We start from the raw sequence: 25,734 nt of genomic DNA, 5'->3' as shown, positions 1-25,734 counted from the left end.
GAAGTTTGAACGATCAACTGTTAGGTTTACGTTTGGAAGTGGTGGTTCAAATATTTGAATGGATTGGAAGGATTCATGAGATGTGAAGCACGCTAGGTTTAGACAGATATTTCGGGGGTTCGATTTCTGTTCCATTATCGGCCTTACAGTGGTCTTAAATTATTTCAGAGCTAAAATTTGAATTGGAATAAGAGGAATAATATATTTGAAATATCATTCAATATCATCTATTAATAGACATAGCTCGTAGATAGGGCTGTTAATATGGTAGATGGTCTCTATGGCTTTTTAGCGAACATCGTGGATGGTTTAAGTGTTACTCTACCTTTATTGTAGATGTGTCAATTTATAAGATCTGTCATAGATCTTAAAGAGAAGTAGATGCTATATCTATATACCTTCCACTCTTATACTTGTCCTTAAAGAGACTTTTATAGAAGAAAATACAGAAACTTCTCCGCAGACAGAAGCTGTAACATACAATTCATAACGTTTCGCTATGAAAACCTAAATTTTTGTGTACACGGAATAGACACGTAGAGGCTGAAATAAAAGAATGGAATCTCATTACGTTGATAGAAATATACATAATCCAAGATTCTTTATTTTTAATAAAAGTATTACATTTCAGCGGTAGTACACTTTTGTAAACCGATACTTAATGTTATCATGGCGCAAACTGGTCTTTGACATGGTTGCTCGAATTTCAACGTCAGAGGTAGAAAAGGGAGCAAAGCTGCTCTTTAGAATTATCCATTATGGCTGGCGAAGTAGTTGCTATCTCCTTTCACCTTATAGCACGACTTCCTAGCGGGATGGACTAAAACAGAGTGCATAAATGCAATCCTTTCTTAGCGTTTTGCAACCCAGCCGAAACAAACGAAGCATTTAGTGCAGAACAACGATATCTCGACAGAGTTAAAATCGCGGAATTGTTGGAAAAGAATACGAAACGTTTACTGGTTCTTGCAGAAAATTCGGCCAGATTGCTCTGCTATTGTATTAAATCTTAAGGCGAAACAGGATAGCCCAATCGATTGCGCCTAATCTCGTCAGGGTTTACCTTCGTATTCATCGTCATTTCGCAAGATCTCGGCTGTGTTTGATTTCGTTGATCGCTGGAAATGGGGTCATATCGTCTGACAATTCTACGAATCTCTGTACAGTCTCATAGGAAACAAGAAAAATGCTGTGGTAGAAAATTACGTCGAGTGGGATGTCATACAGTAAAGTTTTCGTAAAACTGGAAGCTTCTATAATCCAACGAATTTTCCTACCTCTATAAATGTTCATAAAATATTTTCACGTTAAAATATCGTAAGTTATTCTTTAATTTAAACAAATTATGGAAGACTATAAACAACTCAACTTTTGCTCTGGTTTTGCTTTATCACAAAAAGTCTTTATCATGATAGATTTGATATACCGCATAATAAAATTATTTCTCCAGAAATTGAGTTTTATATGACAAAAATTCGCAAACGATACGGTGGTTGGACTAAAGCAATGGTCAGCGAGTGTCTCATCCCTCTGCGCATAGGAAGTTAAGTAACTGTAAGTGGAAACGATTTGTCAGGTTTATGAGCCATCGAAGTGACTAACAACGCTATCAGATATATGGCCTCAAGACGGCCGAGACACGAACCGCTCTCGTGGAAATCGTTTGTCTGTTCCGCGGCTACGCACCACAAATAAAAAAAATACGTATGCCGCGGTGTTTCGATGCGCGGGAAAAAACAAGGGGCCCTCGAAAAATTTATTTCAAAGGAACTCTACATTTTGGATAGCTTCGAGCCTCGATGGATATGGTAACGGAATAAAGTGCTACTCGAAACAGTTTTATGGGCCGTATATTTTCCTCTGAATTTATTGTTTATGGTTATAAGCCGTGTGCATGGCCTGTTAACATCTCTTTCCTTGTTCTCTATAATTATAATAATTCTGCAAAGGGTCGATACAAACATGGAAAGTACGTGTGTTACGTTTTTCCTCTAAAAAAAATTGGGAACTGAAAATCTGAATGTTCCATTTTGTTATTTAAAAATAGATGAAGTTTTCGTAGGAAATTTTCAGTCATTTCACTGTGGTATCTATTTACTATTGTATTACTATGACCGCATTCGTTAAAAATTTCGATGAGTTTGTGGGAATTCGTTTAAATACGTGAATTTCATCGGGAAAATAAATCAACTTCGACGATATTACCGCGAACTTGCTTATTATTCACATTGTAGAAGTTCATACGAGCTACGGTATTAATACCCCAGAACGAATTCTCGAGAATCGTAAATTCGCCGGTTATTTGCCCATAATGTATGAATCAATTCTCGTCTCACGTAGCCTTGTCCAAAACTACAGTAACCTCGGGGCAACGTTTCAAGCCTGACAAGTGGATCGTTACGAGCGAACAGCCTTTTAATAATTCATGTCATGGTGGGGAAACAGCGATGAAAGAGGGAGGTGACGAACTAACGAAGAAGTTTTCTGATACGTCGACCTGGCGCCGAACTTCAATCGCGCGGCTGTGTTTGAACGCTCTTCAAATCCGCCGTGCTCTCGTGTTTCGGTCGGAGCTGCGACGAGAACTTCCGATGTCGTGTTTATTTACGACATCCCCGTCGATGTCGTCACGTTTTTCCAAAGACGTTTTCTACAAGCCTCCCTTTTTCGTCGCGCCTACGCTGCACGCCACCGTTGCTTATTTATTTTCCGACAGCTTCCTATTCTAGGTATTCCCGCGGCAAACGTTTGTTCGTCAAAACAATTTTTCAAGAATGCGTTCGGCGTGCTCAAAGTCGCGCCTTTTTGTGTTTCCCTCAGCGACGAGACAAAAGACGCGGCAAGGCGACGATGTCTCTCGCCAAATGGAAATGCCGTTACGGTGTTTCGTGTGTCGATGTCGAGACTCGCCATTCCACGTATGCACCTAGTACATATTCTGTGCAGCCAAACGTAGACACGTGGCTTTAGTATTTTATCCCGTGACAGAGAAAACAGTGGAATATAATCGCTGTTAAAATAATTTTTAACATCATAGCGAATCTTACGATTATTTCCATGATATATCAAATTTCAATTTTGAACATATATCTTCTCTAGCTTAAAAATGTGATTCTTGTTGAAATAGTTACTTCAAGAAAAACTCTACATCTTTACTTTTGTATATCCGTGACCTGGAGAGAGAGAGAGAATGTTACAGAGAGAATAGAATTTAAAGAAAAAAAATATTCTAAATAAGGAGAGGTCCATATTATTGTGCCCTTGAATATAAATTTTGTTTTGGGATACAAGGTCTAGAAACAAAGGAGCTATACAACTACAATAGAAGATTAACTTTTTTGGTAATATCCTTTGCTATGAATATATGAACGTGCTCCCTATCGCTTCTATTGTATTGTAACACTGTAAGAGTGAGGATCTAGATCAGAATACATTATACTTATACCTTTATTTATTTCAATACATTTCTCTATTACAAATTCATCCACTCGTTCTTCTATCAGTCAACCTGAACAATTCTAACGTTTATTAAATAAACATTTTCATACACACAGTTGCTACTTCTTGTTACTTTCAATTCTATTTATATCCATATCGCGTGAATCACCAAACGTGTTGTAAGGCAAAAGTATTTAATACGAATAGGAGATAAATATTCGATCGCAATGTTTCATTTCCACAAAATAGAAAAGGACCCTATTAAACGTTGTACCTTTGTCATTTTCACTGAACAACAGATCCCCTAATATGATAATACCTATGACGGTTTAAGTAGTTCTTTGCTTCAGCTAGTTAGTATCTTTGCTTTGAACAACTGCTCTGCTTAGTTCGCGACCTCTAATTAGCAATTGCTGAGTAAAACGCTTCATTCCTTGTTCTGTCTTAAAATGTTTCGTCATTATTAAGAGGTTCCTTGATCTAGGCATTCCAACGACAGTAACTGTCTGCAATCGGGAAGACAATTTACTGGAGAACATCTCGACCTATTCCTCTTCCTGTCTTCTCTTGCTGTTCAGTTATTTTTCTCAATTTTCACACAACGTATTTAACACGTTAATTAATAGCTTATTTTGTACATTAGCGCACCGTCTTACCCGGGGTGCAAGAATATCCGAGCGTTGCATTCGTTAGTCAAGTATTTCCTGAATATTTCAACGGAACGATATACGACGTTGACGAGGAGTGGTCTTTCAACAAATACGCGGCACAAGATTGAATTATTAAAGAACAACGCCGTGGTACGCCAATAGTTTCGTCTTCTTAGACGTTGCTGTTTAATTTCACCTTTGATTACCGCTCGCGTCTAGAAGGTGTAAAGGTGACTGGGGAAATAAGAGAATCTAAAGATTTTCACTACGTAAGATAAAATTAGATAAAAGTGTTAAAAATTAGATGAAACTTGTTGAGGAAATTGGTGCTACGCTTGTAGCGTGAATATTTTATGATCGTCGATATTTTAATTTACATTAAAAGCTTGGAAACTTCTCTGTACCCTGATGGAAGATAATCAATCAAAAATAATTTATAACGTTTAGCAATAAATAATTCCGTAATATATAGTACTTTAAAATCACGATAAACGTTGAAAATAAATGGTAAATAAATCAACAACGATCTTCAACGATACCAGAACGATTCCACGATAATGAAGATTATGGCTTAAACGATCCTTATGAGTTCCCATGAATTTTCCATCAACTTTTGTTTCTAAATATCATTGAAGCGTTGAATTAAACGAAGAAAAGGAGAGAAGTGGGATGTGTAATACAACGCGGGTCTGCTTGAATATTATTCGTGCCATTATTTAACTCAAAAACAGATTTGCGAATACGCGACGCGTAGCGGTCAATGAATAATTGATGCACTTTAAACGAGCCGGGAACCTGGTCGCGATTTTCCCCCAAAAACAGCGTATCGGGTTCCTGTTACGCGGCAATCACCGGATGCGGAAGCTCATTATTACCCGATATTTCGACACAGCGAAGCGCAGATGAAACGACACTACGCCATTTTCTCTTCTGCAGCTGCCGATAATCGGCTTGAATTCGTGCACTCGGTGCTCGCGTAATCGTTTTCGACTACCTCCACCGGCAGTATTCTCGAACGCATCCACTCCGATATTTCAATACCTCTGTTTCGATAGAATTGATTTGTGGCCGCGGGACAAAAGTCACTTCCGCGGCTACTTTCATATTTTACGTTCAGTAGCATGTTCATTGATACGTACCGAGAATATTCCCATTTTAGATAGTCGAGTTTCCATGTATTTTTTATTTTATACGTACAGAAATGCGTGGAAATACGCGTCTGCTAACTTTGTGATCGTCGATTCTATATTAAAGAATAACTGAAATCGTGGTCCTTTAAGAGTTTTAATTAATTTTGACTTTCGATAATTGTACGTTATACATTGCCAAATTATATGATTTATATTATACTTTCACTTTCGAAATTTCGTTTATTCGGATTATCAAATCTTTGATACCTTTTTGCTTATGTTTATCATACATTTAAAAAATTCTATGATACGCTTGTACCTTGTTTGTTACCACCATATTATGCGCGTGGATAGTTTATTACCAATAGCGTAACGGTATGTTGGATGTCACGCCTTATTATTATTGGCAATAATACAGCCGGATGAACTTTTACGAAAATGACAGCACGTAGCGAAGTTCGGAATATCGATACAAATGTAGAGGGATACATTACGTTATTCGATCTTTCGAAACGAGATAACGTCCATTTTTTTTCTACGTGAAAAGAATAGGTTGGTCCACCATCCCTTTAATTTCCTTGAATCTGATCCATGTCACACTCGGAAATTCCTATCACTGTGCCATCGAATTTTCATGAATTTCTTTACATCGTATTTACATCGTATTTACATTCCCCAAAGAAACTTTTTCCATCTCTTTTAACTGTATTTTATTCAAAATTTTCAAGTACTTCATACTATACAAACTGTTTTGTATTTTATTCGCTATTCTCGAACACGTATCGAAAAGCTCTTGAGAAACTTACCTCTTGTGGCTCAACTGTTATACACATCGTAATATCACATGATCTTGAAAATTGAAAGTCGGTAGGGAGGTATTAAAAACTGTAATCAATCGCAGAACAGATGAATCTCGACGTTCGGAATAGTCGGAAATCCGGCCTCCGCGAAAGCTACGTTATTAAGGATGCTCGGCAGTAAGTTTCCACGCGGAAGCACCCAGAAACTATTTCCAGAAGAGCAGGCAAGAATGCTCCTGGTTCGGTTTCCTCCCGGGTTTCCAGGCTACTGGCAACGATCGATCGTATCTCGAAAGAAAGCGGAGAAATCGACGAATCATTAAAGTCGAATGCCTCCGGAGTGTCTCGCGGAGACGTCGAGGATTCTACGGGCGACGGCTCCAGATTCGAAGCATATTTAAAGGCTGGAACGACGAGGGTGAAGCAAAAGGGTAGGTAGCGTCACGACGTTGGCTGACAATTGCAGCGTCAACTTTGAAGTCTCGGGAATCCGGCTTCAGTCGGACTTCCGTGCTCGACTTATTGCCCTCTTTTCCTACAGCCGATCGTTCAATCCTATAAAAATCATTCAACGTATCGAGCCTCTGTCGATAATTTATTTTCGAATAGAAATTTTCTTATTTCTTGCTCGAAGGAAGAAATAGAATTTACGCAGAAATCGTTCAGACTGGGAATTGAATGGCAACGAAGTTAGTAAAGAACTTATTACGTTACTCTTATAGTTCATATTTACAGTTTGTAGTCATTGAATTAGGGTCACTTTAAATTTGCAAGATATTTTCCATTTCTCTTAGAAAGATTAAATGACGTGAATTCTTTAATATTAGCAATTTATGTTTCCTTATGTAATATTTACTACAGCCAGTATCCATACGCTCCCTGCTTTATAGTCTTGCAATTAGTATTTTCTCAAACTACTTGTAATATGGTGATTAGCGTTAAAATTGTTCAGATTGTCAGTGGTGTAATTTTAATTCGATGACTACGACCTGTAATGGAAAGAGATATTCTGTTCGTAACTTTTTTCTTCTGTTATCGTCCTAACATCGCAAAGACTATGTGCACACTGACTATGTATCCACAATCAGACATAACGATGGATAAAAGCAGAAATCGAGGAAAGTTTGCTGTGAGCGAACAGGCCAACGAATTTTGCAACAAAAACAAACGCGGAACGATATTAATTATAGAACTGTAGACATCTGTGGGTAGATCTGGCTCCTTGATCTTTACAAATGGCGAGCCTTTTATGGACCACTAACCCTGGCCGGCCTCGCATCCATCAAAATCACGCTGGACCGGATCCATTTCTCGCTTTCCGGCGGAATACGTGCTGCCTCCGGCCCTTCCATCAGTTCGCCGTGTGCGTAATGCCAACAAAGATTATTCGTCTCGCTATTCGCTATTATTACATGCCCCGGCAAATTTTCATCGACACCGAGTAGCATACGTTCCAGAACGTTTTCTAGCTGAAACCATCTACTCCCTACGTAGGTACTTGGTCCCTTTTCCTGGCCGATAAAGGGCCAAGGTTACCCGCGTACCCTTTAATCTGCTCACCCGACTACTCCGCCATATGTTCTGAAGGAGGGAATGAGGCAAATTTGAATTCTACGAGCACGGATATTACACGGGACATTTAATATTCGGCTGAGCAAAACGGCCCGTACGAGAGACGCGTACGCCGAGTACGGTATTTCCATCGAGGAGCCGGTTCATAGATTCTAAAGTATCAGGGAACCTAATTTTGACTAACGACTCGGTCTTCTCGCGTTCCTTCTATCCAAAACCTCGATAGAAAGGCGAGTGAAAAAGAAGATTCAGTCGAACGTATCATTCGAATTCCTTGCGCGTTCTTCCGTTGTAAGTTTGCTATTCGTTCGGCGCAAATATGGCCGACCTCCGCTGCACCGGCTTCCTGGAGGCGTCAGCAACTGTAGCTACAGCTCGTTTCAAGGATATCTGGTATGCACCGTAGTCGACGGACATAATGCAGGTTCGGTCCGCACATAATGGCAATAGTTGGCTCCGATCCCAGAGGCCCATCCCACTTTCAACCGTGTTAGCTCTCCTTCATCCCTATCTAGCGACGTCGCCGCCATCCTGTTCGTCGCCTCTAGCTCCTTTCTCCGTCTTTGTCTGTGCCGTGACGAAGGTTTGACTCTGATCCTGGTCGCTGTACGTGCATCCCGCAATGACACGACGACGCGCGGACTCCGGCTCTCCGTCTCTAACGAGCGGAATCCGAGACTATCGATCTAGTTACGTAGAGCGGAGCATTCTGGCCCGGAGTTCTGACGCACGACACGACCGGCGAGAACGTATAAATCTCTGGGTGCACACCGTTCACCGATTTTCCTCGGCTACTCTTTTCCGTGAACAACAAACCGACCTTTAGTCGGCCGAGCACGATTCGGCACACTTCCAAACCGGGCCCGGGATTTCTGTCGACCGGGCGCGTTCGTTAGAAAAGTTTGCTTGCGATCTGTTACTTTTTCGTTCGTGTTAGATTTTACGTCGAAGCGTGTGAAACTGAACTCGAAGCGTCACGTTTTAATACTGTTTTTTCGATGACTGGATTTCTAGGAAATTCTCCTGTTCGACTAAATGCATTTCTGATTTATTTATTGGGCGAGAAAGTCGTGTAAGGTGTTATTGCTATTTTAAAGCAGAAAATAATTATGCACCTATTATTGTTTTCGTTAATATTTTATGGTCCTTTCTCAAGGTAGACTTGACATTCTATTTGAAATTTTTCAGTTTTCATATGTAAAATATGTTCTTTTATGTTACATGTTAATTTGACAGAAACATGTTGACGTAGATGCTTTTTTAGTCAGGAACGTATGAAAATTCATGCAAATTATGAAATTGCTTTTAAAAGTAATTTGTACTGGGTATGAAAATGTTAAACGTTATTCAAACGACAAAGGTTTCAGACTTTCGAATCTCTTTTGGAACTGGTAATTGTAATTCCAAAAATGTTCGAATATTAAAAAAATATCGAAATATTCAGAACAATGCAATGAATTAGATATCTGAAAATATCGCGTATCTGTGTTTACCAAACTGTATCAATATTTATCGAAACTTTCGATAAAGATAAATATAATTCTTTCATATTTGCGCAAGAGAAAACATTCCACGATTGGAGGATTCGTCGTTCTGTTTCTGTCTGTAATTAATCGCAATGATTCAAGAAGCGTAAAATACAAACTGAACGGGAAACTAATTAGAGTCCGGTGGAACAACAATTTTTAGCGAGTTGAATACGATTTCACGGACGACGGAGTGAAAACGTGAAACAAAGTTACGTTACAGAAAGTAACGGTAATCCCTTTGCGTCGACGACGCCTCTAAAAATAACATCGAGCTTTATGGATAAAATATTCAACCGCGAGAATTTTCCCCTACTGAAAATGTTGTCGAACTTCATTAACTTATCGTTGTCACGTAGCGAGCGAAACGTTTCCTTCTTCTCTGTTTGAACGATTATCGTAACCAGGACGCGAGATTGCAACGCGAGATTATAATTTCAGAAAGTAGCGTTTGCAGTCACGAGAGCGGAACGGCACGGTTAGATTTAAGTCTGCAACAGGAAACTACGCTGCAATCGCGTCGTCTTCACCTGTCACCCCATTTTCTCTGAAATTCAACACTCCGAAGCTTTAGAACCGTCCGAAACTTTGTATTTTCGAGTAACGTGTCTTTGAATAGCAATTTAGTAGCTCCTCTGAATGTAATTCTCGTATTATAATAGAAATTCTTACAATTCCACTTAGAAGACTCTTAAAGGATCAATATCTTGACTTTTCTGAATTTTCCACAAAAAAAAAAAAGAATTATGGACATAGACCGAGGAATAATTTAATTCTCTCTCGATCTTTCCACAATTAAATCCCCGCCCAGATAATAAAATAAAAAACGCCTCTTTTAAATTATCCTTCAGAAGATCCCCTTCAAATCCCCTCGGTTAACTCCGCAAATTTAAATCCGGTCATCGATCGATGCTGCGATTTTTCTTCTTGAATCCACCCCTTGGTCCACGCGTCGTTCCAACTGATTTGCTTAGCAATTCATAGGCGAATGTGCTGTGGCGACTGATATATGCGAGCACTGTTGCGTCGACGAGCTTCGTTTTCCCTGGCCTTTACTTGTTCGCCATACTCCCGCAGCCTCCCAAAAGTATAAGACTGGCCAGTTTTTGCTCGAGTACATTAGGAACGCGATATTTCAAGTCTGACCCCGAACATAGTTCGCTTGCCTCCTCTCTTCTTCCCGCTTTCTACTCCGTGAAACTCGCCAACGGCGGATCCGTTGTGGATGTATACCGCTTTAAAAACAATCGCTATACCCAGGATCTCCCAACGGTTTTCAACAACGGACGACGCTGGCCCGAAGCAACTTTCCGGAGTCTTGGTTCGTATCTAGAGGTTACTCGAGCTAGCGAGGAGGGTCCGTGGCTTTAATGGCATCTCGGACAACTTTGTACCGTTCCGCGCTGTTATTACACATGCGGACACGTGTACGGAGCAGACTCCAAGCAACTTTGATTTCGACATCCTCCAGGGTACAATTTTGACGCTCTGTAGACCGTTTTGAAGCTTTTTCGGGAGAGATCGCAGGAGATGGTTAAGTTTGGTGTTTGAAGATGGTTTTTGTTGTTTGCGGCAATATAGCGCCTCTCTGGTGATTCAGAAAAATTTGAGATACTAAACTTTTGTTGGTTGTTTTACTGCCATGTATAATCCCAGGAAAATATAATTGATTCTAGTTTTCAAGATTTCTTATTTTAGGAATTTCAACTTTTTATTTTGGGATTTTGTTAATTCATTTATTAGCATTTCTAATGCTGCGATAAGCAATTTATTTTCTACAGTCACGTCATTATATTAGACACATAGTCTCGTTTTTATGGCACCGCTGGTAGACGCGTAGCCGTCATGAAACGATACTACGCTTCCTGTCATGTAAACGTATGGGTTTCATTTTATATCAGCTATCACGGATTTGCAGTACCGCTCACTGCAGTGGTTGCTCATCTGCTGTGGTAATTTTGATTTTTATTTCTAAAAGATTACAAGGTTTGTTATAACAGAAGCAATGTGAAAAGGAACATTGACGTTATCAATTTTTATTGATTTTTATTTTTAAACGTTCTCTATGGTAGATTCTATTGATACAGATATTTGGCATCTTTACTAACAGTTTGGTCGATATATTTGAAACAACCGCGGTTTAGACGAATCTCAAACTAATCGTTTCATCAAAGGTACGCGTATCGATCGAGATGTTTTCCGCGCCTTGCAAAGTGCCGATTGCAACGTCTCTCGCGTTCAACTAAACTGCAAGCACGTTATCGGAGCTATTTTCACAAATATTTATCATCGGCTCAACCAGGCTCGATGCATCGATGCCTCCACCGATACGACAGCAGATGCTATGAGTACGGCGTATTTGAAAAACGTCACGTATAACGTTCGTGTCTACAGAACAATTTCAATCTGGACGTTGAAACATTATTCAATAGCAATAACGCGAGCGAGAAACGGAAACGAAACTGCGAACTCACGTAAAGGATAAAACGTGCGTCCGTATCGAGCGAAGGGATGGTTAAATTATATCGCAATTAAACGAATTCCACGTCTACGTTTAAATGCGACCGAAAATATTACTGTTTTATGTAAATGAGACTGATTCTGATTTTGTTTCTGAACAAAAGGAGGAGCTTTTAATAAAATTCTTCTACTGTTTACTCTGTAATGAAACTGCAATCCTTGATGATGTAATACAAAGCAGAACTATTGACAGAGATGTCACACAGCATTTTCTGTTCTTTTATGATTCTCTGAATCTTCAATATTTATACTCAATACAGCTAACAATATAGACGTGCAAATATTGAAGATAGAATTTCTGTTAAGCCCTTTCCATTTGATTTTTTGATTAGAAAAAACTTCATCTCGATGTTTCGTCTACGCTAGAACTACAATTTTACTCAATGTTTTTCTGCCAGAACTATTTGCCAGGGCAAGTACGCTGTTTCACAATATTCTAATGGTCGTTAGCGAGAGAGCCACAGTTTGTGTAATCTTTACGCGTAAATTCTGTTCGCCTTTTAAGATAATTTGACTCGCATCAAAGAGATGATTTTACTCGCGTAAGAAATATAACTCCAACTTTCTTAAGGTTGTTATTCAATCAGTCAATTTAACTTCCATTTGACGCAATTATAAAAATACTCTTTACATTTTGTATTTTGATATTGTTGAAAGCAAATTATTCAAAGAGAAGGAAATAGCAAAAATGTTCACATTTTACGTTTCATCCCTGATCGTGTCACATCGAGCAACATCTATGAAATAGCGACAAACATTTCGAAGGATGGCTCATAAAAATGTACATTTCCACGAGTCTAAATTGCCCATGTATTGCGGGCACAATGAACAGACGAAATCCTTTGGCTCGTCACACGTCTATTCTCACGATGGGAATCGCTGATGCTCGGTTTATCCTTCGCGGAGCAAATTCACGGGGGTGACTGCTTATATCGATACTTCACGTTCTGCGAGCAAAGCCCTGTTCGCATTTATAACTATTCCAGAGTGGTGGACAATCGCTGACGTTTAATACCAGCGGATAAAAGTAAGAAATTTCTCGATTCCCAGTCGTCGTTCGATTTTTCTCCGGCTTTTTCTCGCGAACCGTCATGAGAATCTTTTGCTTCCACGCTACGAAGCACTCTTCTGCAGATCTATGATACATGGCCGGTAGATTATTGTTCTACGTTCATTGCACCATGTAACGTAGCGGAGTTCGCGTTTTTCCCGCTGATATCACGTGCTCTGCGTGCTTACTCGCTTGAGGAAGATCGAATTGCGAATGATTGGAAAAATTTTTAACTTTTTATTGGCGATACTTGTACGTTCATCGACTCGTACATCGTTAACCTGTTTCGTTTAATTGAATGCTCTTTATTATGGGAATTTGAATGGGCACGTCATTACATTTTTAATTTGAAGTAGTCTGAACGTTAAATTGATGTTATTGGCAATTTTTGATATATTCTGTTGCGTATTTCGCTGTTTAACGCAGCGACAGTTTCTTTATGCCTATGCCACAAGGATAAACATCCATATAAAATTCACAGAAATCTTTTGATTCATCCATTTCTTTCTGATAAAGAAAAATTACCTTTTCTTTGCTTTAATTTTTCTATTCTTACTACTTATTATTAATAACATCTGTGCTTGACATAATCTATGTATAGGTATGGATAGGCTTCACGAAAATAAAGAGACTCGCCAATTTATAAATTCTTTATTATATGCAATAAAATGATCTTAATCGTTATGCTGAATATTAATGATTTAGTATTAAGCTACCGCACCTAGTTTCATGGAAAGTGGTATAACAAGATTTTTGCGCAGATTACAGCAGGAAGAGATCGAAATCGGATTTCTGGTTCCATGGATATTCGGCATTGAGCCAAAGCCGATTATGATAACTTGTCCATGTCAGTTTGGACAGTTATAAGGGTTCAACCTCGGCTCCGCCTTGGCAATAGTTGTTTCTCGCGACTAATGATGATAATTGGAGTGGGTCGTGCGCCTCGTTTCGCCGAAGACGATTAATCAAAAGGCCTGTAACTTCGATATTGGAAGCTCGTTTATCCGCTGTTGCCAATAGACGAATCACAGACACGATTTTAATGACGATGAAACGCGCTTTAGGATGTAACGAAACAAGAGATGTATTGCCATGTGTGTGTTTACAAATAGTTATAATTTATATGCAAAGCTTATTATATCTAACTTATTCGAAATCTCTTAAATTATTGTAATATTGTGGAGATTTTTCTAATTTGGTTATTGTTTGCCAAATACGAACTAATTTAATAATTCAGAGCACTTTAAGTTTTAGATTAGGTTTGGATTAAATGTATCGATGTTCGGATAAGAGTTAGATTAGCTTTGAATTAGATTTATCGATCTTTGTGTTTGCTAATATCTTTTATTTCTTAGACTCAACTAATAATTATATGTTCCATTTTATTAATTATGTTTACGTAAATATTACGTGAATATCTAGACAAGTACCGTTATAAATCTTAATCATACAGAAATTAATCACGCGATAAATGCACCCAGCTAAATAACCACTAGAGTAAATAAAAGGCACGTAATTCCGATAAGGAACTCTGTAACGGGTGAACCGTATCGTTAGTTGTTCAAAGAAGCTACTAAACAGCTTTCCCCGTATGCTGATGAAGGGGAGTGCTCGGAAATTTCCACCGCAAGTACGCCGGAAATTGCCCTGAATTAATTTTCACTGACGTTAGTGCGGTATCTTGTTAATGCTCGAACAGATTTGGTAATACTGCTCTATAACTATAAGGATTCACATGGACTAATCTCCTTGATCGACGGCGAGCAGATGCAACCGGGCCAAAATTATATCGAAGGAACGCAGCCGGTAAAATTAGTCTCGCCGCGGCAATATTTCGATAACGCGGAGCGTTAATGGGGCGTGATTCAGAGAATTCTGTAACTAACGTCTCTAATCCATCCTGGGGACGACAATGGACCGTCCGAGCGCGAAATTCTATTATGCTATCAGCGAGACAGTGATCAACGAGCGTGCCGTTAAAGAAAGGCCTCGATAAGGTCCTCCCGTTCGAATCGATATCCTTAAGTTGCCCCATTTATACATCGCAGATTAATCTGGGTCAATCGGAAAGATTCATGGAAAGAATAATATGGCGAAGTTCTTAAAAGGAACTTCGTATCGCAGCGACTTCTTGTAAACTTAATCTCCTTCTTTAGCGGTGCTTCGTGAAAATGGTAGTGGAAGTCGTATGAAAATGCATCTGGGAGGTATTTCTCATGAATAAAACGGTTAAGTTCTGAGACCCGTAAAAGATTTTTCAAGTTATATTGTAAGATATACGATAGATAATTGTAAGCTATAATAATATATTCAGATAATTATAAGACACATAATTTTTAAATTGACGATCTTTATTAGGAGAAATGAAGTATTCTGAAATTAACCGAACTCTTACGAGTCACCTATGACTCCATAATAATTGAAGATTGACGAAGTTGACATAGCTGGAATTAAAATTCTTTTCGTCCCATTATATATTATAATTGCAATTATTATTCATAAAAGACGCGCGAACGATTCTCGTTTTTCTATACGTTGATAATCTTCTTCCGTAACTCTACTGCACTTAATTAGCATCTATTTTAGGAATTCTTATAATTTCTGTTGAAAATTAACAGTACATTTATCAATACGAAATCCATGGAAATCTATCACGTAGGACCGAACCGGGCAAAGAATTAACCAGTCTACTAAACGATACCACGAGGCGAACAACGAGCTGATAATTCTAACACTCGAATGGATCCACTAAATCATTACGAACAAAGCGATACACGGAGGGAGTGGCGGTAGTACTCGCTCGTTCGCCGAGCGAACGGTACTGATTCACTTTGGCAGGGCATTTATCACTCAACGTCCGGCGTATCGCATGAGTTTCGAAACGTTGCCTGTTTCGTGACTGCCTAACGAGGAAAATAGTTGGCTCGCGACGTCTGCACGTGCACGGCTTCGTCGCTGCGCCGTTAGCGTGCGTATTATCGCGTGCTCGCACTAACGCGTGCACACGTGCACCGCACCGGCATTATACATATTTATGGAGCGCGAACAGAGACATAGAGCGGACAGGAGGCGGCGCGGCGAGTGCGGAGCCAATTAAAGTGCAAATCTATGGAGATGCGGATGAAATTCCAAGTAGCACAGTAACCGGACATAAAACCGTCATAAAGCCGAAACGCGGCCCGAACTAATCGACATCCGCTGCCGCTGTGACAATCGGCGCTGAAGAACTCGGAAGAAGAAGGATGACGAGGCGAATGTTTACGAGGATGATAGAAGGAAACGAGCCCTTCGACGACGACGAAGGGTAGTTGGTAGATTCCAGGGCAGCGGGATTCGTTGCGTCGCACAAGATGAGAATTCCGTGTCGATTGACGACGATGGTATCGCAGGATGTATGTATACGTTTGAGTCTAGATGAGTTCTTTCGTAGAAATTCGTGGCTGCATCGTAAAACGCGGATAAAGTAAAAAGTCAGCTGGGAATAGGGGAATCTTAACTCTCAGTGCTGCGGACGGTTTTATCGTGCGTCTAGTCATTACTGATAGTAGAATGATAGTAGAATTTGTTGAAAATAATTTCTATCTGTACTATTTGTTAATAAATTATTTTCAAATTTCTAACGATTCGTTGAACGGCAACAGTTTCGTTGTAGCGTAAAAACGGAATTTTGAAACGTATGCGTTAGAAAGCGCAATTTCGTTGAAAATGATCGATATGTTCGTTGGTTTAGTCGCCAAAATTTTCAAACAAATCGATGCAGCAAACCAAATAATTCCACTGCAAGTCAGTTGGTGCGGAGGTAGCACGGGTGTGAGCAAACAGGGAAATGGGATCGTGACAAATTGAATCATCATCAATATCAGAGAAACAAGTAAACAGTGCGAGCAGCGTTCCTCCTGCATCGAAGTTGATAAATTAATAACGACGAACCAATAGCGTAAGCAGGAGGCGAGGGGTGCGATGAGGGGGTGGTGCGCTGGATGGTTTGAAGTGGAAAAAAATGTTCGATGCCCAACCGAAACTGGAGAACGTGAAAAATGCAGAACGTCGCGCGTGTATCAGCTGCTGTCCAATAAATTTCTCCCGTTCGTCGAACTCTGTATTTTGTTCAAATTTCATGGGGCCACTGCTACCTTCGACCAAAAATTCGACGATTTAAGTCTCCAGGAACGAACGCAATTGGCTCTCAATTCCAATACAAAATATCGTTTGCGTGTACGAAACTCGTGGAATCGCGATTTTTCTCGCCGCACATCAATCCCCGATTGTTCCCTGACGAAATTTATCGCGTTTTAAATTTCCGTTTGACCGCTCGTTACGTCGTGCAATCGTTCTTCATCAAAGAGACAATGCTATCACGGACAACGTGAAATCGAGAATATCCCGATTACGTACAAACGAAGCACGTAATTCCCCATCTAATATCGGCGATAACGAACGATCCTCTAAAATCTAGCACCACCCTTCTGCCTCCTCTCTTCATCTCACCCTTTGTCCCCCTCTGTGTCGGCTACAGTCGCCATTTCGTCTATTAGCAGGGTAATGCGCTTGGCTTGCGTCGCAAGAGACCAGCTGCGCGTAAGAGCCGGCTTGTGCGCGTTTAAACGAAAATTATTAGACACTTGCGAAGGGCTGACCACAGCCGGTCGTCGACTGTATCCGACGCCATTACGCGGCGGCCGCCACGTCGGATCGGAATATCACGATCTAGCGGAAGTCGGCTAACTGAAATTGACCGGCGTCCGGTTCATTAGAATTTAATGCCGGGCAAAGTGAACGCTAAGTGGATCTTTTCGCGCCGCTGTCGTCCTCCATCGCTTCGCAGAGAGGCTCGCCATTTAATTCGCCGCGAGAGCCTAACGCTGTTTTCGCGTCTCATACTCCAAAGGCAGGATCTAGATGGCTCAAGATTGACTCGTTGAATTTGAATTTCCATGGTTTGAGTCGGTGGAGGCAGGATAGATTTCATCGTGTGAAAGTGGATTTGGATAAGAGGCAGCAAGAGTGGCGCAAGATGCGTGAAGAGGGAGTTTGAGTTATGCAAATTTTAGATAAATTGAAATTAAATTAGACTTGGTTTTATTTACAGGATTGCAGAATATTCCAAGGTTTTTAAAATTAAGGGGAAAGATTTGCTTTGAAGTTAACGTTGCTAAGAAATGGACAGTAGAAGCTTTCCAAACTGTAGCGTAAAGCAAAGGACAGACGTAAGGAGAATAAATACGATCCCAAATTGAAAATCACGGATTTAGAGCGTCGGTGGGTTAAGCGAAGCAGAAATCTCCTTTACTTGAAAGAAAACACGAATTGCCGCGTAAAAAGTGGCAGACCCGTGACCTCGTAGCCACGACGGCGTGCATTCTCGTTCCGTGATTCATACGTTTCGCGACGTAGGTTACCGTGAACGCGCTATGGGGTTACAGACGGTCCATAATGGTCTGTAGCGAAGTAGAAAAGGAAGAAACATTCATGAACGGAGAAAAAATTCCAGCGAGAACAGATTCCCGGGGATAAAATAGCGAATAGCGACACAGAAACTGGACTTTGATTCTCATTTTATTTGCAGAGGATTTCTTCCTTTATCCGTGATTTCGTTCTTCCCATCTAATGGCCCCATTCGCTCTTGACATTCGATTTTCACATTGCTCCGTTCCCATTCAACCTCTTTTCTTCCACTCTTTTTAAAAAAACGGATCACATTACTAGCGACCTTGGACTTGCTTCACCAAACGCAGAAGTTTTCTAGCCCATTCGCCATCGACGTTAAATAAAATCCGCGTAATCGAGCCCAAATCGATGGATTAAGAATCCAATTGAAATTGTCCGACCTGTTTCTATTTCGCCCTTCCCCTTGTTCTTTGCTTTCTCAGTTTTACCGTGAAATTCCTCGAAACCCTTACCCTCACTCCTTTTCCAATCGTCCTCCTAACATATTCACAGTCCTAAAACGTTCACCTACATGGACGTTTTTCTCAAATATATCTCCAGAGGCGGCCTCAATGGTGTTTGGCGGTGATGGTGGCGGTGGTGGTTAATGGTGACGGCGGCGGCGGCGGCACCAGCAATAAAGTTTGCTTTATTTTTACTGCCCCTCTGACCAAGTACCGCCCCGTATTTCCTCGGGATATTGACATATCGGGTGTGCCTGGGCTTTTCCTCTTAACACTCTTTTTACACTGCCACGGAATTTATGTCTTCTTCCACAGTTCTACTTTTCTTTTCCTACCTTTGCTCCGATCTACATTTCTTCCTGCACCACTTCTCTCTCCCTCTTTGCCTTTGCTTTACTTTACAGTTAGGAAACTCTGTCTTCGTTCGATTCCCGTGTCCTCTGGTTAGCTCGTTGTCTCTTTCGTTCACATTGTCGATCCTTCCCCTCGTCGATTTCAGCAAAGAGGAGCAAGACAATCAATCACGCGCACATATTCCCACGTTTGCAAAATCAACCGGAAATCTCTATTAGACGTCGAATAGATCGGAACTTTTCTACTTGATCACGGTCACGATGGATTGACGTTTATGAGAATGAGATTGTTTTAATTCGTGATTATTTGTTGAACGAAAGGCGTGTAATTTTGTGTAAATGCAGTGAAAATGGATCTTGTTACTAGAATTTGGTAGAATTCGATGCCGTTAATAGAATTTAAAAGGTTTGTAGGATATTTGATGTATGGTAAATTAAATAGGAAATGAAGCGGATTAATCATTTGATGGAACAGTTTAATTTTATACATAAATTTGTGCTGGTAGCACAAGTATAAAAGAGATATGTTTACAATAATAATAATAACCACTTTATAGAGAGGTACATTCAAAGAACGTAACGATAGCGAATAAAAGAGCATCAGATAATTGTATAGCGAAATACCATATTGATTTTCACTTCGTTATCACAAAACTTATTCTATTATATCGTTGTTTTTATGAAGCATAATTACCGTGTTACGCTTCAATCATTTCAGCCGGATTATTCAGCGAATTGTCTTTTTCTTTTATAATAAAGTGGTCCATCAACAAAATGTTCCCATTTAACGAATATATTAACATTATTTACCTTTCAAAACATACACGCATTTCCGTAACGTTACAAAAATTGAACATTACAATCTTTCAACATTTTATATTATGAAATAATGATAGAGTCGTATAAGTAGTAATATTATCGTATCATTAGTAGTAATTGTTTCCATTTGCAATAGAATTTACATTTGCAAGCTTCATAGAGTAACGCCAGTGATCTTGATAGAATGACAGTTTATTAATCGTCGCGAGGTCTAGATCCGGCTGTGAAAAGTGTAATAAAAGCAGAAAGGGGGAAACGGACGCGTTCGAGCCAGCAAAAACAATGAGCAATCGCTCGTCCAGGGACTTATATTCTTCCTGGTGCTCCATTTTTCGCCGGCTTTGTATTTATCGGCATCCTGGGACACGACAGCGTAATAGCGACTCGAAAAAAAAGGGAAATCCAAGCGAAAGGGTGGTGGTAGGACGGTGGTGGAAAAAGAAGGGTGGTCACGGTCGACCACAGAAAAAACGTAATCGGAATGTTGGGTAGAAAACGGATCGAATGAACCTGACAAAGGGAAACCGTGGCAATATCGTTTGAACTGCAATTGCAATCGTAGAGAAGAGCGCGGGCAGCAGGATGCATTCCGTCACTTTGTGAGAAAAATTACATTTTCTGGTCGGTTCGACGGTGGTTTGGACCAGCTTGGTACACTGGCAATTGCAGTAAAATAAATATTATAGTTTCAAGCTTGTCATCGAACGCCACACACGCGTTAGCGCAAAGTTGGACTTAAAGCACCAATTTTAATCACATTTATTCGATTGTCACAATATTCTATTTGGAATTAGTCCGATAACCAGGTTAATGTATCAATTTCGTCAAAATATTTTACGATTTATAATATTTTCGTTTCGCTAACAATTTGGTATTTATCAATTCTTTAAGATAAATGTCACACAACTATTCGTGTAGATATAATTTCATTATCGATTCAGTTTATCGGTGCATGGCATTGGTAATGCCACAACTCAAAAAATTTCAAATTTGCTTTTATTCAAAGTCTACATCGTGTTTCTATTTTTATTGCGTGAAACGGTATATTTATAATACTAACAGTTCTGCGTCAGAGGACAAAGTTATTATTTACTTCGCTATTAATCTGACCTCGATCTTACAATAACACTTGCTCATCTTCGATAATTTTGTGACACTACAAGTGGAAGTGGCACATTTTGTGTTAAGTCAGCCATAGAACGTCGTTGAAATGACTCACGAAGATTTCTTTGTAAATTTTCAAAAGCCTCCCCCCGTAATGTCTACGTGTTTTAAGTTGTGCCAGTATCAATACCAAACAGCGTTGTAATACATTGAAGATGTGTTTAACGCTATATAACACGCTATATCGTTCAGAAATGCGCTTCTTAACAGCGAATTTCAGGACGAGAGTTTGCTCGTGAAATAAGTGCGTCGCGTTTGCCATTTCTTAATTGCGTGCCTTTGCAAAGAGACGCGCGAGGCTCTCTGTGCAAAGCCGTTTCTCTAACCTTTCTCGCGTCTGGTTTCAGGTCAAGTGGACCTTTGGACACAAACGACAAACGGCTGCGCGTGCAGTTTTAATTCGTCCAGCAACGAGTGTGCGTGCTGCGTTCCATCCGGAGGATGCAGCTGCGGAGCTGCGTCGCCGGATAGATGCGCCCAATGCGGCTTGGAGCAATACTGCGCTAACAGTAAGTAACATCGTTATGCTTCATGAGTTATGTTCATGAGTTCATTAGTTTCCATATTCCTTGTGTCCTCTTAAGAGACAAAGGTGTATTTACGATCGGTTCCATGGTCTTCTCACACGGTTCCTTCGAAAATGGGTAATTTTTGAGGGATTTAAGTAACTTGAAATCTTAGATTCAACTTAGACTTTATATCTGTAATTCCAAACTCCAAATGTAGAATTTGTGGTTTTTTATATGTGTACGAAGCGTTCACGGTATTAGTTGTCAGCATTTCTCCTTGTAAATTGTAGGTATGTTTAAGAAAAATTGAAATTGACTTCGTTCCAGTATTTTTATATTCAACACGATGTCCTAGACAGTTTTCTTAATTCTAATATAATGTACGCATAGTACGAAAAACATGAATATTTTGAAATTAATATCGTTGCAATCTTTGTTATAGTATATGAAAATGAATATTATGGAGACAATTGCAACAATACGAATACGAATACGACAAAATTCAAGGTTACTTGAATCGTACTTACTGAAAGCTAATAATGTGAACACTCTGTATATGCACTTAGATATACAAATTAATATAGTGTAATGACAGTACGCTAAAAAACGGAAGGTCGGTCCAATCAATTCAGAAAGACACTAGTGTTTCTTTCGTATCTACTTGTTCAGTTCATCGAATGTTGAAATACGACCGGCGCCCACGAAACAGCTGAAACGAGGTTTCCAGTTGGGTTGAATTCGCCAGCGTCCTAAAATTGTAACTTCCAATTAAGCTCTTCCGATATTAAACTCGTTAGAGATCCAACTAGCAGTTTGCAACACCATTGCCGTTTTCCGTTCCAATCGTCAGATTCGTGTATTGACTTTCCACCTCCGCTAGAGGAATGTAATTACATGACGCGTGCCTTTGAGTAGGAATCGACGTTAGAAACAAGATTCACGTCATTAAGCCATTCTAAGTTCTCTTGGCCATAGATATTTCGCATTTTGTCGCTCGTATCAAAATTACAACGTATCGGATGAAATCTCTTTAGAGGAGCTGCGACAGATTACATAATTAACAACGATAGTAGCTGTATAAGTAATAGCTGTATCTAGAACCAAGCAGAAAAAGCACAGAGTTGCAAAGTCACGCTGGTGGATATGGGAAATCCTTTTGTAACATGAGAAACGATCGGTAATTCACAAAAGACAGCACGAAGTAGCGTTAGAGAAAATGTCAGAAACGCTGGTGAAAAAGAGGGACAGGATTTCTTTGGAATGTTTGCGAACGAGCCCCTCCAACAGAACAGTTTGGTAAAGTATAAATCCCGCTAGCGAAATTACTACCGTGTCCCGTGGCTTTTCTTTCTGGTAAGTAATTACGTCAGTGGTTCTTTCTACCTTCTTCATCCATCTAACTCCTTCTCTTCTTACGTTAATTACATCTGACGTTATTGCCCCCACATCCCATCCATCAAACCTTTCTTTCCTTTGAACCCTTCTTCTACACACGGTTGAAACGTACACCCCTCCGTCTTTTAATCATACCAGGGACCATTAATGGCGTCTTACTCTTATTTTTCTTTGCGTTGCGTGCCGATTATTTTTCAACCTGTTCTCTCATTTTCGTAAAAGTTGACAGCGGCGCTCCACCTCGACGAGGCTAACGAGTTTCCGATTAATTGATTTATCGATCCGGTTTAAACATATTTCCATTAATTCGCAGGCTCGTTCAATGGATAATGGGACTTGTATGGAATTTCCAACCTGTTATCGTTTATCCTTCACTGTTCTGCAGGGATACTTTTGTGGTTCTAAAGTGTTAACGATGGGATCTTTTAAAGCTTTTATTTCTCACCAGTATCAAAAGTATAGTATTGCTATATACCATAAAAATAAGACGAATCACAAAGTTTCATACATGGAATTTCTACGATAATTTTTAAACTCATTACGCAGTACCACTTGTAATATTAAAAAATTAATACTTCAATAATTCCCTGTGTTCAATACTTAAACGATTTTGAAATCCAATATTATCGGAAAGATACTTTGTTCAATTACCACTAAGTCGTCTCTCATTCTTAATACTGTTAGTCGAAATTAGGAAATACAGACTTTTTCCGTAAGAGACGACGTTTCCTACGCTATTCCACGATAGACAAATTACGAATCAATTGGGATAACACAAGAAAGTTATAATATTGCGTGCCGGTGTGGCGACTGTTCGTCGCGTCGCGTCGCCTCGAATGGAAAAGACGAAGGTCCGCCTTGTCTCCACGGGCGTCGTCAGTACGATGTAAGCAAGAAAAATCGTTATAAGCGACGGAGCACTTTTCTTTCGCTCCGGTGTTGCGCTTCCACGTGACCCGGATTCCTTATAGACAATGGTGAAATGTATCGCGTGGGAGGATGCATCGAATAAATATTTCCCCGAAATATTTATTGGTTCGAAATTTGAAAGTTTACCACACCATGTTTTTGTTCATCAAGTTATTTCTGTTTCTTAATGGCTGACGAAACGTGTCAAATTGTAATGTTTGAAAGAAAATTAATTAACTGTGATGACGAGGATTAAATAATTATGCTTAGTAAATTAGGTGATGTAGACCTAAAAAGTCTTAATCTGAAAATGGTTAATATGTTTTCCTTGAAAAGTAATTTTATTTCTGCGAGGAATTTGGTTGAAAGACGAAAACACTAGTTTTGAACAGAAAAAGGAAAGTGAAGGAAACGCTTTTCTTCTTAAGAATGCCAGAGAATCGTGCTTTAGATTCGAAGATATTCAGTGTTAGAAAACGATGACTGGACGAAAACTTGCAGAAATAGGGTATGCTGGAATCATTTATTGGCTTGGACACAATGGTTATATAGACAACTGATAATGGGACAGGAGAAGAGTATTTTCTTCCTTCCTACGAGGAAAATGTCGAAAGTGGGTTACGAAGTTAATATGATAAAAATTCTAACTCAAACTTAATATCGGGTCATTACGAAAAGAATTTAATTTAAACTGCAGGCTAATTTTACTTGCACTGCTATTCATTCATTAACGTTTTTTTTACATACTTTCAGGCCCTACAGGGGAAAATAGATGTAATTAGAATAAAATTGATTGCAATTTATATTCCTTCAATTTTATACATGATAATTAAATTAAATAGATTAAATAAAATAATTGAAAACCTAAACAGAGATTCGTTTCACTAATTAAATGTTATAGCAAGACTAACGTTATTATATATATTGTCTACATTTATTTTACTTTTAAATTCCCTACAAATGTACAAACATCTGCAAACTAATTGTATATGATATATATTATTATACATATTATTTACAACATACTGATACAAATATACATTATACATGTATATGATGTGTATATATATACATCGTAGAATATCTTGCATTACCACAAAATAAAACTTTCAAAATAGTTTCCATGTTCTATACAAGAGTAAGAAGTAGCTCTTTTGTGCGTCTACCTCATGCCTGACGCAACGTACATTTAATTAACATCGATCGGCTGCGAAGGAATGCTTTCCGATCGGTCGAGTGCAACAGGTGTGTTTGAAATGGATTTTTTTCGATGTAAGAAGAGAAATGTTTACGAAAACCCTGTATGTATCATGAAAGCATTGGATGAAGTTGACTGGGTCAAATTTGTCCCAGCCAACTTCAACCAAATTAACCACAAATTAAATTAAACAGACATAACAATCACGTACGGTCTGAGCATTTCACGCGTTCAATGATCAATTATACATCTATGTACATACCACTCGCTAAATTGCGTGATAAACCTTCATTCGTAACGTTATTATGTATAATCGGGTCTGGATTATTCATACGGCCGACAATATTGCCAGCCGATGAGTCCATTAATGTAGGAAATGTTTCCGATTGAAAGCAGGGTATATAATTCATTTCCATTTTTAATCCTCAAAATGTTGCGGTTAATGGACTTCTGGTTTTCTCGATCTATCCGTCGACGATTTATGGATTTTCTCTGTCTCTGTTTCAGTGTGCAACATAACGTTGGACAGCAGACAGTTGTTCAGCAAATCGGATCGCGGCTTTGGGCAAATAAAATCGCCGTCCCTTGAAGGACCATCAAGGTGTACCTACAGGTTTGTGCCGGACACTGGCCAGCGAGTCGAGTTGCAGATCTATCGACTGATCTCCATCGGACGACATAACGGCACAGCGTAAGTAATTTTTATAGTATTTCGCCATTATTCAGGATAATCACTAGAGTACCGTTTCCATTCGGTTATATACAGATCGGAATATAAACATTATTTTTCGCCGTCAAACAGAAGTTCT

General features: G+C 39.4%; 1 protein-coding gene across 8 annotated transcripts in view; it reads left to right on the top strand.

The window, feature by feature from the left end:
- The window catches only part of LOC122577820, a 266,738-nt gene that overhangs the window by 79,195 nt on the left and 161,809 nt on the right, over positions 1 to 25,734 (top strand). For all 8 annotated transcript variants that reach the window (XM_043749453.1, XM_043749448.1, XM_043749456.1 and 5 more), the window contains 2 exons: positions 21,262 to 21,423; positions 25,433 to 25,616. In XM_043749453.1, the coding sequence (XP_043605388.1) occupies positions 21,262 to 21,423; positions 25,433 to 25,616 (346 nt within the window). The remainder of the gene's footprint in view (positions 1 to 21,261; positions 21,424 to 25,432; positions 25,617 to 25,734) is intronic.

This window comes from Bombus pyrosoma, linkage group LG2, assembly GCF_014825855.1.
Source record: "Bombus pyrosoma isolate SC7728 linkage group LG2, ASM1482585v1, whole genome shotgun sequence".
NCBI lineage: Eukaryota > Metazoa > Arthropoda > Insecta > Hymenoptera > Apidae > Bombus > Bombus pyrosoma.
The sequence above is the reverse complement of the archived record's forward strand: the minus strand, read 5'-3'. Positions and strand labels throughout refer to the sequence as shown.